This window comes from Passer domesticus, chromosome 2 (genome assembly GCF_036417665.1).
Source record: "Passer domesticus isolate bPasDom1 chromosome 2, bPasDom1.hap1, whole genome shotgun sequence".
Classification (NCBI taxonomy): Eukaryota; Metazoa; Chordata; class Aves; order Passeriformes; family Passeridae; genus Passer; species Passer domesticus.
In genome coordinates this window covers 61032042-61050713 of record NC_087475.1, presented here as the reverse complement: position 1 = coordinate 61050713, position 18672 = coordinate 61032042, and the positions used below count along the sequence as shown (strand labels likewise).

At 37.7% G+C, this 18672-nt stretch overlaps 1 protein-coding gene across 8 annotated transcripts in view; it reads right to left on the bottom strand.

Annotated features, from left to right (window-relative positions):
• DGKH (diacylglycerol kinase eta) overlaps nucleotides 1-18672 on the bottom strand; it is a 157720-nt gene that overhangs the window by 52266 nt on the left and 86782 nt on the right. For 5 of the 8 annotated variants that reach the window (XM_064408688.1, XM_064408689.1, XM_064408690.1 and 2 more), the window contains 2 exons: nucleotides 5913-6017; nucleotides 5462-5594 (listed from right to left, as the gene is read on the bottom strand). In XM_064408688.1, the coding sequence (XP_064264758.1) occupies nucleotides 5462-5594; nucleotides 5913-6017 (238 nt within the window). Of the gene's footprint in view, nucleotides 1-5461; nucleotides 5595-5912; nucleotides 6018-6761; nucleotides 6781-7173; nucleotides 7271-18672 lie in introns of those variants that run through there. The other 3 variants (XM_064408693.1, XM_064408694.1, XM_064408695.1) reach the window with 3 other exon arrangements.

The following is an 18672-nucleotide window of genomic DNA, read 5'->3' as shown; positions in this document are numbered from 1 at the left end:
GAGTTTGAGAGCAATCCTCACTGTTCTGGCAGATGTGTGAAAGTAAGTGCTCAGCTCTCACTTTGTTACTTACTAGAAAGAAAGAGAAGGAAAGAAAACAAAGAAGTTTCATTGCTTTTACAGAGTCATTTCAAAAAGCAGCATTCATATAATCATAGAATTATTTGGGTTGAAAGAGACATTTAAAGATCATTTAGTTCCTACTGTGGACTGTGACATCTTTTACTAGACTAGGTTGCTCAGAGCTCCATCTAGCCTGGTCTTGAACACTTCCAGGGATGGAGTGTTCACAACTTCTCTGGGCAACCAGTGTCTCACCATCGTCCCAGTAAAGAATTTTTCCTACTATCTAATCTTAACCTACTCTCAGTTTGAAGTAATTTCCTCTTGTCCCTACATGTCATTGTAAAAAAACTCTCTCCATCTTTCTTGCAGGCTCCCTCCAGGTACTGGAAGGCTGCAATTATATCACTCCAGAGCCTTCTTTTTTCCAGGCTGAATAATCCCAACTCTCTCAGCCTCTCCTCACTGGAGAGGTGCTCCAGCCCTTTGATCATCTCCATGGTACTCCTCTGGATTCACTCAAATAGGTCAATGGCCCCCAACCTAAGAAAGACATGGACTTGTTGGAGCAAGACCAATATAGACTCAAAGCATGCAAATATCCCATAACTGTCAACTAACAGGGTTGACTCACTTTTTCTAAACAGCTCAACATCACACTGTGTGTTTGCCAACCTAAGATGGTTCCAAACATGTAATTAAGCCAGCTCTCAAAGAAGCACAGAAATAAAGGCCATATTTTTAAGTGATGGACCATGAGCAGTTTTCACCATCTGCATGTTTCAGACAAGATATGTCACTCAATTCAGCTCCCTACACATAAATGATAAGCATTTTCTTTGTCACACAGATCAAAATACAACAAATCAGGGATGAGGGGGAATAGGAAATTACAAAGTAATAGAATGTTGAAACCCTACTGACTTGATCTTAGGAACCCTGTGTTCAGCTTATTTCTCAACAAGGCAAAGATAACCTACCAACCAAATTTCAGATCAGACTCTTTGGGTCACCCCCCTGCAACCTCATTATCATGAAACAACAATTTAAGTTAGTCTGAACATTAAATATTACCAACAACAATAACCTTAAGACACAGATGCAATTTGCAAGCAAAGAAAGGAAGATTTTGAATCAAACCTCAATATTAGTTACCACTACGACCTAGCTTCTTTTGTCTCAGATTACACTGAATCTCATTAATGAATCAGTCTGATACCTGAAATCTTTTGGAAAATATGCAGACATATGGCTAGACATCAACTGCCGTTACTTTGCCAATGAAAGCTAAAACACGAGAAAAGTTAAGTTACTCAGGAAACTTAATACTGTAATATAGTTTCTGAATGCAGGTGTGCAGTCATTGGTTGTATGACCACACACTTTTAGAAAACAGGACTCTCGGTCACTGTATGTAATGGATGGTTCTCAATAAGTATGGGGTTGTGCCATACTCTGCATCATAATAATTTTCAACAGGTATTTGCCTTATTGACCAAAAGTTAACGTAATACTGCTTTTCAGTCATCAATATTAATTTCTTCCTGGCTTTTTAGAATTATTATTATTGTTGTTGTTGTTGTTACTATTATTATTAGTTATTTTTGTTGCTATTATTACTATTATTATTATTATTGTTAATTATTGCTGTTGTTGTTGCACCCACTTACTACAATTAAGACTTTTTTTCAATACTGTATATCTTCAAAGCATCAGGGACTTCAGAACAGCTTCAACTGATTTTTGCAGTAATAGAAAATATACAGGTTGCTGGTTATAAAGAAGGCACAACTACTGATTTGATCGAAGATCTTATTTAAATGTTTTCCCCAGCATCACAGAAGGGTACATGTGATATAAAGTCACAGAACAGTTTTCTACTACTCCTTCATTCTTTAATAACAAGCATCCCTTCCTTTCTTGCTGCTTCATTCACTATTCACTCTCCAGACTGTGCAGAAAATATGGCAAAAGTATCAGAGGCAATGACTGTGCAAGTAGCGCCCACACAATTCCCTGGGCAATGGGTAAGAACAACACGGTTTTGTGGGTAAAACCCCACAGCCATAATGGAAAAAGACAAAGTGCACAAAGTGCATTTGCAGAGGTAATTTAATCCCAGTATTTTCTTACTGATTGACTTCATCATCCTAAAGTGTTCTTATAACATTGTGCGATTCATCACAGGAGAATGCAGTTTAAGAGAGAGCTTTCTCCCACTTATTAGCTATACTTGAAATTCAATAATCAAGGTCCTGTCATGATAAACAAAATGCTACATGAAAAAGTAAATTTCTGAGAATAATCATAAATGCAGTGTTCCACTGGCAATGACTTAGATAGAAATGCAGTATTGACGCAGAGTAACTGAGGTTACAGAACTCTGGAAGAGTTTCTGTAGATAATAATATATCATTCTTTAAGCTTCTTTGCCTAAACATTCCATATTGAAGCTAAACTCTTAGGAGCATAAAAACCAAAATCCTTTCTCGATTCAGCTGATTTGGAATAATTCCTAAAGCAAGGCACAGAGGTCATAATTCCTCTGTCCTAGCAAAGACTGGATGAACATTGCAGGGATCAGTCCTTTAGCTAGAGCAACACAACACAGAGACAACATTGGAAAAGTAGATTATCTTTTGAGAAGACAAAAGAAAGAACCTGTTGGAAGAACAGCATTGCACCTCAAAGGAGAGTCTGATTAATTTTTTTTAGAAGTCAATTGCTTGTTGAGCAGTAGCAAGAATGAAGCCTGGTTTTTTATAACTTACATCTTCAGATTGAGATACATATCAGTTCTCTGACTTCTAAAAAGGTGCAAGTTCACACTAGTCTTTCACCTAGCAAAGGTATTAACCTGCCATAGTTTTCTACGCTGGTTTCCACAAGTCTTAGTGTCTTCAGGGTGGCCTGCAATTAATTTGGCCAACCTTTGCCAAAGGCTGCTGGGATGGAAGGTGCCCTGAAGAGAAAGTCATCATCTCCATTCACCCACCATCTCCAAAAGAAATGAGGCTTGATTTGTGGCCAGACTTTAAAAACGTGGTTGTGCAGGAAAACAGCAACTTTAAGATACTAAAATATTACAGGACAACTAAACTGTCAAAAGCTGCAAGACATCTGCAATGGGGTTTATTTTTTACCTATAGTTAAGAGTCAAGAATCAGACCCCAAAGACTCTAAGCTACTTTCAAGACAACTTGGTGTGCCAGTAACCCAACCCACTAACAGGAGGAAGAGCTCAATTATCTCTTGAAAGAGGCTCTCATGCTTTTCAATACAAGGCATAATAGAGTAGCCTGGGATCAATGACCACACAAATAACTGAATTTTGTATAGATATAAATGGATTCCCAGTATAAAGCACTGCTGGAGGTTTGAAAAGCCAGACATGAATATTTAAACAGGTTTTTAAAATTATGTAATGGGAAAAAGCAGCACAGAACAAATCTGGGGAATGTTAAGACTCCAAACTTTCCAGATAGTCCTCTCAAACTGTATAGACTGCTAATACAGGTAAGATAAAGAAAAAAATAGATTATTAAATGCATTAGAAGTGCACATAATAGAAGCAAGTATCAAACAAAAATGCATTTTTAGCTGAAGAAATTAGAGATGATGGGTTTTAACATGAATACATGATTACAGAGAAAGTATAAAGTATAACAGTAAGAGTCAAATGTCAAATGACTTAGATCAGATATAAAACTAAGGATCTTATTTTATTTTTTAAAAAAAAGAAGAAAATAGATATAAAATAGAAGCTAAGAAGTTAGAGGAGGCAAACTTATTAATAGACAAAAGAATATCACAGTATCTACATGTAAAACATTCCAGGTCATACTAGATTATTAAACTGTAGAACGGTGAAAGGAAATCCAAATCACTTTCACAAGCTACTTTTAAAAACTGGCATCAGAAATGTGGATAAACATAGCATTAGTTCATCATCAGTTATACAGAAGGTGGCAAACACCAAATCTGGAAATTATGGGAACTTCCCTAATGTAAAGTTAATGCCAACACCCTGTATATTAAAAACATACTTAGATGCAAAATTAGACACTGGAAAAACATAAAATGGTGAACTACAGACATTAACATTGATAATTTTGGATAAATTACCCTTTTAGAGTAGCTATAGTATTAACTTAGGAATGGATAAATTCTTTATGAAAGTCGTTCCTTTCCCTTGCCCAAGCAAACATAACAGTATTTGTACACAGAGGCAATACAACTGCATTTTAGTTAAGCACATGATACTTCCATCTGTCAATATCAGACATTGAGAATACCATAATTGCCTTTAAACTGTCCAAAGGACTTATTCACAGTGGAAAACATACACCAGAGAGGCTGGAAGTAACCATGCTACTTCTAATTTCTACAAAACGGGTTTGTCCTGTTCCTTGGCAACTGCACCATTAGCTACATTAAAAGCACGGACAATTTAGGACAATGGGTTAATGTTCCCTTTGTAAGATTTCCTTAATACATATTATTATCCTCAAGTATTATAACAGCATCAATAACAGTAATGCATTTGCTGTTAGGTTACATACATCCAAAGAAATCAAATTATGAATAGTGTAACTGTAACTCTTTTCTGGGCAGTCAGCTACTTTAGTAATTAAATATCTCTACATTTCATATATCTCATAGGGTCACACAGATGCTTTATTTTCTGCTGTCTCCTAACACAAAAAGACTTGTTACCGCTTTTCCACAGAACTTGCAGGAATAAAAAAATAAGCTTATTTTTTTAACAAATATTATAATTATTTGTTAATTAAATATAATTTCTAGCTAAATGCTGAAGTTTTAGCCACACTTGCTTTTTGTTTGTGCTGGATTTCCCCTGTTGAACCATCAAATGCAGTCATCTATATCTCTACTCCCTCACAGCATGAGTATTTTTAAAGCAGTAAATCAGTGTGTACTGCAGGATCAGGCAGCAGCAATAGAGAAAAAAATAATAGGAGGGCAAGGGTCATAATACTTTGCTCAGTGTTAAGAATGCTTTTAGATTTGGGGCCGAAAATAATTTTTTTTTTCAGAGAAATCCTGATTCTGCAAACCAGTATGACTATTTGGTTCTACATTTTTGATGTGCAAATCAAATAAATGCTATCTTTTCTTGCAAAGCTCCACCCTGTACACTCCAAACTGGTTGCTGCAACAGAGAGAAGTGTTCTATTGAAAAAGGCACCTGGAGCAACAGGAAGGTGAGGCAGATCATTAGCAGTCCCTCTGCCCGGAGGAAGGTCACTCTCATGTAGAGTTTTCTCCCTTCAAGCTCTTTTGTTCCTCATCTTCAGGAACATTACTCATACTGAAGTTGCAGCCATGTCTCTACACACATAGCATGATAACCAGGGGGAAGGAATGGTTACTTTACCTTCACAGGACAGGCCGTGAGAAGTGACTCCAGAGAGGCTCTCTCTGCACACGTTACAGAAGGTGGGTCGGGCATGGGAGCAGGCGTACCAGTTATGCATCCCTGAGAAATGTTCCACATTAAACTGTGCGGTCTAGTAAAGGAGAAGTTAAGACAAATTTGCAAGTACAGAACACAGCTACGGTGACTGACATTACGTATGGTTCCATATTACAGGGGACCATAGAGAAATGCTCATCAAAAGGATTTTCCAAAGGGTATTTAGCCTGCTCTCCCTCCAAATTCTAAACTGAAGTGTGATAATAAGCTCTCATTTTGGCAAGTTCTTAAGGTGAACTTAAGACATTAAGTTCACTCTGACATTAGACACACTTTTCACACTACTCCAGTTCTGTGTCCTGCTTGATCTGTTGAGCCAGAAGAGGCTGCAGAGAGAGGGATGTCAGCTTACCTCATAGTGTTCTCTGGACTGAACGGACTTCAGAGAGCTTATCCAGTCCTCCATTTCTTTTCTGTTCTCAGCACACAATATTAGCCTCCTAAATGGAGTGATTATCTGAAAAAGATAACACATCCTGATTAATCCAGATAGTAAATATCATGGCAGACTATGATATTTAATGTACTCTTCCCCGTGAGATGATGCAAAAGGATGACACGCCCTAAAAGGCAAGATCCTAAACAATAAAATATTACATTAAAAATATTTTCTTTAATATTTGTTGCACTACCAGCAACACAAGAGTTTGCTTTTCCTTGTACAGTTCCCAAGTTTCAAATCAAGTTTTGGTACAGGTCTCTGGAATCTACAATGACCATTACACCTTCTCAGCTCTTTGTCTAGGCATTGAGATTCAAATGCTCAAATGGCAGGCACTGAAACGCTGAAACAGCCATTCTGTAAATGACTATTTGACTAAGACTGCAATCCTATTTCATAACTGCATCATAGCAACTGCAAGGTCCATTCCAATTACTAGAGATAAAAACATATCAAAACCAAATGCCTGGAAGTCTTAAACAACCACAAAAGCTGTCATCATATTTCACTATCTTGTATACTGATAATATATTTACAAAAATTTATACACACAAAAATTTAAAACAGCACTTTTTATATCCAACTATATCAACTCAGTATAAGAACACACACAAATCTTTATAAAAAGGCACAGAGAACAAAAGCAAACAGTTGAAATAATATCCTACTAGGAGAATTGAATTAATTCCTGGAACAAGTTGATGCTGGGAATTTTTCAGTGGTCTAGAGTTGGATTCTAGAAATCTGAAAATACTGTACCAAGGAGGTTCAGAGTACAAGCTGCTCTCCCCTCTCTCTAAACAGAAAAATAATCAAAATAACAGGAAGGCAGCAGAAACTATCAGCTAACTCCCACTGAAATTATTTTGAGCACTGCATTAAAATAGCCAAAGCAGTTACTTACATGGCAAAGAATTTAAAACAAGTACAAGAAAATAAGGAATGTTATTTGTTTTGTTATAGAAAGTCTGAAAAATAAAATTAAATTCTTTATCAGTATTATGCATTAATCTATTGCCTAGTATGTACCACCAACACTTGCAAATCAAATAAAACAGAGAAAGGACCACCAAAAAATGGTAATTCTCAGTATTCTTTAAATGCTACAAGCTAGACATTACAACATATACACAATATTAGTAAACATTTATCTACAGCTTCAGTTACTTACCCAGTCCCTGCCGTAAATTGTCTCTAGCCTTGATTTGTCCTATCCACTCCTTCATTAAATTGAGCTGCACTTTAACATATCTCAGAGGCGACGTAACTGAAGTGCAGCAGGCTGCAAGTCACATGGAGGGGAGGCAAAAACCCTTTGGGCCTGCCTTTTTTTTTTTTTTAATGTACTCACTTCACGTGGAAGGGAATAGTTTCTTTGTTTTCTGTTTCCTTCAATCTTGCTTAAGCTATTTAATAAGGTTTATTAGTAGATTTCCATGGCTTTTCCTAAAGAACAGTTTATGCAAAGAGCAATGCTTCTCTCATTAGTTTGGAGCAAAACAGACGCTTTATTACTTCAAAATGTTTTTCTAGGCCAGGTCATCCAATGAAGCCAAGAAAAGTCATTAAATCATAATATAACCCTGGCTCCAACAACAATCAGCATTCTGCTGAAATTTCCAGGTTTCAGTGGACACAGAAATCTTATTTGGGCAAATACAAGCCACAGATTATTTCCTATTATATAGCATGAGATTATAGTACAGATTAAATACTGATAAATCCACCTAAGACTTGGCACATTATGTCCATCCTCCTGCCATAGTTATTACTGATTCTAACCAGTAACCACATGTTGTGAAATGCCATTAAGCAACAACAGCTGCATATACTGCTGAAAACTCCTGACTAGTCTTGATCTTTTCAAGTAATACTTAGATATATATTACTCCTGTCTTCAAAAGTACTGGTCACAATCCAATGCGCATCCCTCTGCCCTTCCCCACTCTGAAATGTATGCCCTGGTTCAGTTGCTCACACCTAGTTACCCAGTGCCAATGAAGACACCCTTTGGTATCAAAAGTTTTGGCAGGGGAGGGGTAAGTATGACAGAGGACCAGAACAGTAGCTATAAATAACCAAGGTGGGACATCAAACTTCCTTTCAAAATGCCCTGCACACCCATTTATTGGCAATCGAATCACATCACCAAACACTACTAACCAATGCATGTAAACACACCAGAAATTCATATATTCCAGCTTCTTATTACAGAGTGCAAAAAACTTAATAAAGTTCACAGCATTGCAGCAGTCTAACAGCTCAATAGGATACTGTCAATCATATGAATATAGGATCAATTATTACTGCTACAAAAATAAAGTGGTAAGTCGGAAGACGTACATATTTGTAAATACAATTAAACTACATATTCTCTTTGATTTATATATTTGTGACAATGAACTCCAAGATGGTACATAGTAACATGAAAAAAGACAAAATGCATTATATGCAAGAAGTATCAACAATGCTTGAAATTTTAAAAATAAAATAAAATAAAATAGGAACCAAGAAGCCTGTTTAGCTTCTCATCTATTTCAGTCTACAAAATCATGGAGAAAATGTACTCTCATTACTTTTTAGATATTTCATGTACCATAAGAACTCAGGAAGCCAAGGAAACCATTAGCAAACAACAAGTGTTTTTCCCTAAATACAAAGAATTCTTTAAACTTGAAAAGTATTCCCAAAGGATGCTGAGGAGATGAAAAGTAAAAATGCCCAAAAAGGCATTTGGAAAATTCATCACAAATAAATGCATCATATACTATAGAAGACAGTATCTGACATCTTCAATTTATCAGGTCTTCAAAAGTCCAACAATGAGTCAATGTTGGGAAGTGACTCAGGGGTAAGAATCACTGTATATGCCCTGCTGTTTCTATTTCATTCTTTAGTATCTGCTACTATTATTATTATTATACTTTGATTCAACTTTTATGAGCTTTACACTAACTCAGTACAGCTTTTCTTGTTTATCCTAAATTGAGATTGACTTCCTAAAACTTCTTATTTGCATTTAAACAGATGGCATGCTTTCTTCTGAATGCTTACACAATGCTATGATTAACTATGTGGGATGTTTGAAGTTCATTCACAATAGACAACTGAACCTGTATACAGACATAATCAAAATTAAAACAATTTTCCTGCCATGTAAATTTGAATTTAACTCGTAATACTCTCTCATTCCATGTATTCATATTCAGTCCTGTATATTCTCTTCTACTGACCCAAGTCAGCACCTTTTCTTCAATTACATATTACCTTTTTGTTCTTCATTGCTCCAAATATGCCTATTTGTATATTGCTCAGATTATGCTGAACTCTCAACAGAAAGGAAGGGGAGGGAGGGAGGGAGGGAGGGAGGGAGGGAGGGAGGGAGGGAGGGAGGGAGGGAGGGAGGGAGGGAGGGAGGGAGGGAGGGAGGGAGGGAGGGAGGGAGGGAGGGAGGGAGGGAGGGAGGGAGGGAGGGAGGGAGGGAGGGAGGGAGGGAGGGAGGGAGGGAGGGAGGGAGGAGGGAAAAGCTCTATAACACAATGCAAAGGAAGTGTTACAGGAACCACTGGGAGACCACTGAGGTAACGCAAAAATAAGAACACTCTTACGTCTTGAAGGAACTCAGGTGCCAACAGTTCACATGCTGACAAAGCAAGAGACAAATCACAAAAGATTAAGACAGTCAGAAGGTCTTAAAAAATAAATAAGATTACCTTCCTTTGAAACTTTTCACCATTGTCAAGCAGCCAAGAAGTCACTGCTGATTTTGGAAAAGACAATTACCAAGAGCAGACACTGCAGTATATTGGAAAGTAATAAAATAGAGGTAGTTGGAATAAAAGACACCTTTAATGCAGTGGGCATTGGGAAGAGTGAGCATATACAGTCTTAGAAGTTGAAGACAACCAACACAAACCCTAAAAAATCCCAGGAAATAAACAATGTCTGAATGGGAAGTAAAACTACCCATTACTGCAATAATGTTCTTGTTCTGTTTAGAAAAGTAGGGGGATTTTTTTTAATGGGGAATGAGGGAGAGAACAAGAGATCACTGTTCACTCTGCTACCACATAGGTCTTGCCTTAAATTGGGATTTTCACACAAACACTACGATAATTTGGCTTCTTAAAATATATATATGTATGCATATATATATGTACATACACATCTTGAAATTACTTGGATGACATTTCTACAGTCAAGTTTGGGACCACTACTACTTTTCTTTCAGACAACACTTACTAGGAGCAAGCTTAACATCTTGAAAGGAAATAAAACTGTCATCAAATTCAAAGTAAATTTGAAAGTAGTTTCTTCTTTAAGTGGGCATAACCTAACCAGTAACATTCTACATGCCTTCAGCCCAGTGGGTTTAGACTTACAATCTATAAAATAAAATCACAGAGCGTTTGATTAAAGCCTATTGCCTAATTTTTATTCTATTTATTTTACTATCAGCAATATATAAGAAAATACAGTTCCCAAAGCATGTTAGCTCCAGTTCCGGCTTCTTTTACTAATTCGAAATGAAGACACAGTGTTTGCTAATCAAGAGAACAGTGGTCTATACCTAAGTAGCTACAAAGCAGCTACTGTAAAGCATTCTGTTTCCTGCAACATGATATTTGCATTAAGGCACCTTCTGCCACTCTGAACTATTATCAGACATTACACTAATAGCACTTTGTATAGCTGATCTTGAATTAAATTACTAATGTAGAAATGTCACATAGAATCTGAAGGAGCTGGGGAAATGGTTTTCCTGTTCTCTGGGCAGATATTTTTAAAATATCTTTCTGGAAATAATGAAGAGAGGATGATACAGAGAGAGCACCCCAACTCTCTTCTTAGGGACTATATTCAATGTCTGGGACAGGAGTGTAACATTAAATGCTTCCTAACTTCTCTGTGCTTACAGATGTTGGCAAGTCAATAAGGCAAATACCAGGATAACATGCTCTGCCTCCCTTCCTTTTCCATTCCCCTTTTCTCCATTCCCCTGTTCTTGTGCAGGTGAGTCTGTATGAGTGTGGCAGGTGAAGGCACCTCCACCAATGGTAGAAGTGGACTGCTGGGGTCATTGATGCTCCCACACCTTCCAGAACTTGTCTGCAAAAATCACAGTGGTAACAGCTGGACATCTTTCTAGATTATTCATAATTTCTTGGTTTCTGTATACTAAATAAATTATAACAGCACTGTCACTGTCAAAGGTATTGTTAGCTGGTGCTTTATGGTGAATTGTCACTGTTATTATTCATGATGAGTCAAGCCAGGCTAAAGTATAAATTACAAAGGCAAGGGAGGAGTTAAAAGCAAGACGGGTAATAAATGGCTATTACATTTGCTTCAGTACAATGCAGAATTTATAATCAGAACAATTAGCTCTGTCTTCTCCACTAAAATGTTGCTTCCCTCTTTTTCCTGGCCTTCTCCTATTTCACTGTTCCTAAGCTCACAAATATTGATGTAATGTGTGGTTTTGGTTCCCACAGTAAAAACTCTTAGGAGGAAAAAGAAAAGGCTTAGTCCCACACAGTATCTCTTGCAACAATACAACATTAGAAAAAGTGAGCTTAGCTAAAAGACAGTACAAAAATAGTTACATCATTGAAAAAGGTAAAGGGACTTCATTCTGCAGTAGAATCCAGCCTGGGTAATTTAGGTGGCTTATCTTACACCATACTGAGCAAAAATGAAGGAGCATTGCCTAGAATATAATCAGGCACATGGACAAGAAAGCAGTTGGGAATAGTCAGGATGGGTTCATTCACCAAGGGGAAGGCATATTTTTTCAACCTGTGATGAAACGACTAACCTGGTAGATGAGGAGACAAAGGTGGATATCGTTCACCTTGCCTTCAGTAAGGCTTTCAGCACTATCCCCTAAGACCCTCCTAGAGAAGCTGATGAAGTATAGGCTGGATGAGCAGACTGTGAGGTGTGCTGAAAACTGGTTGCATGGCCAGGCCCAAAGGATGGTGACCAGCAGCACAGAGCATGGCTGGAGGCCAGGAATTAGCAGAGTACCTCATGGGACAACACTGGGACCAGGCCTGTTTAACATCTTCACTACTGATCTGGATGATGCGGCAGACTGTATCCTCTGCAGGTTTACTGATGACAGAAAACTGGGAAGGGGTGGCTGATACACTCAAGGGTCACACTGCCATCCAGAGGGACTTCAACAGGCTAGAGAATGAGCTGGCAGTAACTCATTAGGTTCAACAACATGTCCCAAGTCCTGCACCTGGGAAGGAACAACCCCAGGCATCAATGCACCCTAGGGGCCACCCAGCTGGAAAGCAACTTGGCAGAAAAGGACCTGGGGTACTGTTGCACAACAAATGGAGCATAAACAAGCAACATACCCTTGCAGCAAAATAGGCCAGGGATATCCTAAGATGCTGGTCCAGGGAGTGAACCTTCCCCTCTACTCAGCCCTGGTGAGGCCTCACCTGGAGTACTGTGTCCAGTTCTGGGCTGCTCAGGACAAGAGATACATGGACATACTGCAGACATTCCAGTGAAGGGACTGGAGTATGGGATATGTGAGGAGAGCCAGAGGGACCTACAACTGTTTAGCCTGGAGAAGGTTCAGGGGTATCTTATATATGTAAACTCCTGAAAGGAGATGCAGAGAGGACAGAACCAGGCTCTTTCCAGTGGTGCCCAGTGAAAAGCTAGGAGGTAATGGGCACAAACTGAGACATGAGAGGCTCTCTGTGAATATCAGGAAACAATGTTTTACAGTGAGGGTGACTGAGCACTGGCACTGTTTGCTCAAGGCATTTGTGAAGTCTCCAACCTTGGAGATACTAAAAAGCCACCTAGACACAGCCTTGACTATGTAGTCCTGCTTCAGCAAAGGGGGTGGACCAGATGGCCTTCAGAGGCCACTTCCAACCCACAAATCACTTCATGATTCTGTGAAAACAGAATCCAGGTAAATCAAGTCATCCAGTTACATGTCCAGCCTTGAACTGCAAAAGTATCCAGCAAAGATCACTTTGTCAGAAATCCAGTTCCACAAATCAACCTCATATATTCAATTTCAACCAACTGCTAACAGAAAAACCTTTTTCCTGCAGAAGTCCAACTTTATAAAGAGACAATTATAAGAAGCAGGGTAGGAAAGTTCCATGGATTTGGACCAAAGAATTGGAAATTTATTTTAAATCAGCATTTAAATACAGCAAAACCAATAAACCATTCTTGTAAATGTAAACTGGAAACTGCTATATATAGTTAGTTCAAGGCCTGCATGTTTCTTTAAAGTCCTTACATAAAGACTTCTTCAGCATGTTAGTTTCACACTGCTGTGCCCTTAGCTTTGGTTTCACCAGCTCACTACACATCTATCAGATGGGATGACTTCTCAGCTTTAGGGAAAACATGTAGTTATATATTTAATGGCACTAGGTGCAAATTTATACAAAACAAACCAGCAAAGGATGATTTTTTTCCCTGTCTGTAATAACAGATTCCTGTTTAAACATCGTTCAGCTGCCTAAAGCCAGGGATACTTGTTCACAAGAAACAGGAAATTTTTTCAAAGTTTACACCAGTGACTTTATTTATAAAATTATCTGGTAAACAGGAACTGCAGTGAGGGATACTATCTGAGGTTTATCCAGGTATTTTAACCACTTTTAAAGCATGCATAGAAAGAAATGTCAGGGAATAGGTTATGGGTAAAAGTGCAGGAAGAATGAAATCTGGCTTATACTTCACACATACAAAATGCTTCACCAGTGAAAAATGTAAATTTTCTGCAAGCTATTTTTGAAAAATTTCTGCCAAGCATGAAATGTGTGGAAAACAAGCTCCAGGCAAATGCAACTTAAATCCAAATATACAATATAGACCACAATTGGCACATTTTTAAGTATCTCCTTTTTTCTCTCTGAAAAGTGTTCAGCTTCCTTGTAACAGATCAATCTCAAGCAACTTATCTATGGATTTTTAGCATCACAGCTGAAATGTTTTATTGCTTTTTCATAATGAAACTTAAAGCTTCAACATCTCCAGACACTCTAGGGAAAGGGACAGTGCATCAAGTCAGAGATAAGGCGCTTAGAACTTGGAAAGAGCTCTCAGCTTCGTTACATTTTTTTTGACACTGTCAGAGGATGGGAGGGGAAGGGGAGGGGAAATGAGCAAGTGCTAAATGGAAGAAAAAACCCTAAATGCATCACAAGTGCACACTAATTGCTTTTGTCTAATTTTTCTTCTCCTAAGCATATTAATTTGCTATTTCAGTTTTTGTCTTACTTCTAAACTGCCTGAATATAGAAAAAAAAATCCCAACCCTGAGTAGAAAATTGAACAAAATGGAATCCAAAGCACTTCCCCTCTCTTTCTGTGGTTTGGGTGTTGCTCAGGCTGGGAGCATCAAAAAGCCTACATCACTTAGAGGCTAATCACCATCTGTATGAAACAGCAGATAGTTCACAACCAGGGAAAAGGCAAATCCATTCCAAGAGTCAGCTATTGGCGCAAAGCTGAGTCATGCTGGTAAAGCCAGCAGAGGTACTTGAGCCATTTCCAGACATGTTGTACCTCCTGGAGACAAGAAGAGGCCCCAGCACCTTTGCAGATGTTACTGCAGGATCTGTCAGCCCTGCTCTACAGTGCCAACAGGGCATGGGGAACATCTGGATGTGCCATTACCCCATCTTTAAACAGTGCCATGCACTGACCCTTCTGATAATCCCAAGGGCAAAATTTAAAATATGGTGCCTCTGAGACTAGGATTTAGCTCACCAGAAGACAGTACTTAAAGCAGTCTTCTTCAAATGTGTCTCAACTCCCAGCATCATCAGTATATACTGTTAACATCAACACACAACTGGAATGCACAGGAAATTTCAAAACATACCCAACCCAGGAGATTATTGCAGATCTAAAAGATAAAAACCAGAAACATTTTTCCAAACACAAACCCATTCCTTGCATGTCCCTGTGGTTTATTAAAGGGAGAAGTCAAGCAAGAGTGTCTCCCTTCAAGGGAACATCAACACAGACTATATATAGACATTTACTCAAAATAGATTTTTACAAAGAAAAAAAAAATATGGATAGCAGTGCTCCAGAGTATTCTTACAGAGCAAACCAGAAAGATTAATCGATCCAGGCTACAAACAAGGCAATGTTTGCTTAGCAATAGCTGAAATCAAGGGAGTTTACATCAAGTTTGGAACTTCGAGGGCTGACTGCAGAATCTTAGGAGCCTGCCAACAGAGGAGTAGCAAGATGACTTCACCAAACTAAAGAAGTAAGAAAGTGAAAGAAAAGCAGCAGAAAGACCAGAGAAGAGAAAGACCTGTGTACCTTCAGGTGAGCAGCCCTTTGGAAGAAACCAAACCAGACTGAGATAGAAGAGCATCTGAAAGAGGCCTGAGGCTATCAGGAAAGAAACTATCTCCTGATGTCCACTGAGATGCAACTGCAATAAATTAGATTCTGTAAACATGCAGGACAGCAGCAGAGGAATACCTCCACTAGAATCCATAAGCTTTCTGCACTTAAATAAAGCTCAAGAGCCTGAACTCTGGGCAAATCAAGTCAGTAATAAAATTGATGTGAGCTTATTTGAATTTAAAAAAGAAAAAAAAAAGTTTTAGGATAATTATTCCCAGCTTTAGGAATATCTCTCTTTGTCTCTTAATATTTGAAAAGACAGAATATGTGCCCAAACCCAAAGACGAAAGGTTTTAAACTTCTTGGGAAAAGGCTTGTCTTCTTTCTTCCTGATGTGGTTTAGGGGAGGTTAAGCAATTCACACATTCCGTGAAGTTTTTGCAGTCCCTCAACAACAACTCTGAAAATATCTCAGTAGCAAGAAAGAAGCAAAATATGTCTAAGTCCAGAGAAATTAATGCTATCTGTGAAACGCATAACAAAACTCTGGCAACACTGCCAGAGTGTTGCCAACCCTCTGTCTCCCAAGCCCAGGGAGAATATTAGAAGTTAATTCTCTAAAATCAGTTAGAAGTAGCTAATCTCCATGATGCAAACAAAGCTGACTGATGTCAGAAGCAACAGGACTGAAATGAAGTGCTAAGAACAATCTGCCTTTCAGGACTGGTTGCAATATTCAACTTGAAATCTTGACAAATCAGAAGAATTGGGCTTCCAGTATAACTGGGTCACCTCCCATTTAAAACAGCAGCTGCACAGGAGGATTCAAAGATGAAAAGAATTACTTTATCCTTTAAGCTGGTTCCACATAAGTCATATGCCAATAAACTTTACATCCCCAACCTAGACATAGGATATGCTACATTCAGAAATATGGATAGGAAATAAGGTAATCAATGGTCTGTAAGAAAACAATAGAAACTAGAAGAAGACAATATAAATTTTAACTACACTTGAAGCACAGTTGCTCCAATAGAATATTTCGTTTCACTAACCTATCGAAAAACCCTAATCGTCTAAAAATAATATATCCAAGGATAATCAGCATATATAAATATTTTGGTTTTTCAAAATCTATCAAAATTTACAGAATACCAAGAAAACCATAGACAGCTGCAAAAACTTTTTGTTGTTGTTTAAAACATATTAAGCTGAATTCCCTGCTTTTCAGTCCAAGTGAACTCATACGTCTGACCAAAAAAAGGGGAAATCGGAGAAAAAAAAATTTTTGCAACAAAGTTACATTCAGGGACTACGTTTAATGAAATGCCATTCATTTTGTTTGGGTCTTTTTTAGTATAAAAAGAAAAAATACATTAAAAAATTAACCCATTAAGGGATTAATTCATTAAAGGAATTAAATTGAACAACATCAAGTACTTCTGTTCAGGAAAGTTAAAAAATCAGGCTGATCCATAATCATGTTTAATTCAGTCATTGAACTGAAAAGACCAATTATTAAACTGAAAAGACCATCATGCAATGAGATTAAAAGCTAAGAGATTTTAAAAAGAAGGAATAAAAAGAATTTTTAATATGAAAAAATATTAATAGATAATAAGCAGCTTATTATTCTCCAACAAAATTTTGTGGCATGATTCTTAAACTGTAAGAGAAGTGTAAAGAAGCAATACAGGAATACTTGCAGACAGCACAAAATTTTGATTACTTAGTTCCCCCTCTTGATCTCCAAGCCACTTCAAAGCGAGCCAAGCAATGTATTAAGTAGAGAGTACAGTGACTTGAAAAATTTCAGCATTAGTAAAAACAAAGAAATACACACCACAGAAGCAGAGATTAAATATTTATGAGTTACAGACAGCTCCAAATTAACAGAAGAAGGATCTTAGTACCAAAATACGGGACACAAAAATTCACACTATGCCACTGCAGAAAACAGACAAATCTTGGGATCCATAAGGAATGTTACTGAGCATTAATTTATAAAATAATCCCAGATGTCTGTGACTTGGGCTTCCTTGAGTGTCAAGCATGTAACATCACTTACAAGATGATGCTGCAGAGTAACAATCAGGAGAACAGCAAGAATAGGTAAGAGTATAGAAGAATGTTGACAAATATTATTTACCTTGGAAAATAGTTAAATCAAATGAAGGTAATAAAAAATATAAAATATAAAACTGAAATAGTTTATACGTTTCTACTGCCTTTGCATCATAACACCAGGTGAGAAAACTTTATTAAAGCCCAGCACTTTAAATGTTCTCCATGGAAGTATTTTTTCACAGAATAAATAATCAGGACTCTATGGTCTATATGGTCTGAAGCATTGCTAAAACCAATACATCAGCAAAAATGTACTATGTTAGACATTTCTGCAAGCATATCCAAAATCCTAGTAATCAGCGTTATTAGCTGGAACATAAAGTCTCCTTTCCAGCCAGTCTCTAATTACTAAAAATCACAGTAGGCTTTCCAGGATAGCAGATCTGCCTACTGCAGCTTCCTCCCCCTCAAGATGACAATTTTCAGAAGATGAATATTAACAAAAAGCACTTGATTCAGCACCTGATTCAGAAAGCTGAAAGCAAGGGCCTACATTTTAGGTGTCCTGGATGACAAAACTGCTATTGTAGCTAAGGGAGAATTAGTCAATAAATCATTGGAGTCTAAACTGAATTGAGCAATTACAGAAATCTGCTTTGAAGACCTATTAATTTTCTTTTAGATACCAAAATTTAGGGGCCTATAAACCCATCATCAAGTCCCACCCAGAAGTTAGAACAAGTTGAATCCCTATCCTGAGTATCACATAGTATGTTAACTCTCATATTCCTGGAGGGGACCCTCCAGAATGACAGAGAAATTATTTCCTCTGTTACTCTTAGATGCAATTAAATAAAGCCAGCTATACAAAGTAGTGCCTCAAAACCAGTATTTTATCGTATTATTATTTTCCATCACATTTACTGTCAAAAAAACCCATAACTGAATTAAGAGTTTCAAACAAAAGTTTGGATGGATTAAAATACAGGTGCTGCCACATGAAGCCTGTGCATTTAACATGAGACTTTTAAGACAGATTTATAGTAGCCCAGAGCATTTTATATAACCATGTGGCTCAACTACTGAGGGCCAGCATGCTTAACATCTACAGATTTTTTTCCTCAGCAACATGCATCAGTTCTTCAGCCTCAAAAGCAAGGCAGAGGCAAAAAACTTAAGCCCAAATTTCACCAAAGATAGTTTCGTTTTAAATCACAATCCATAATCACCTCTGTTGCCC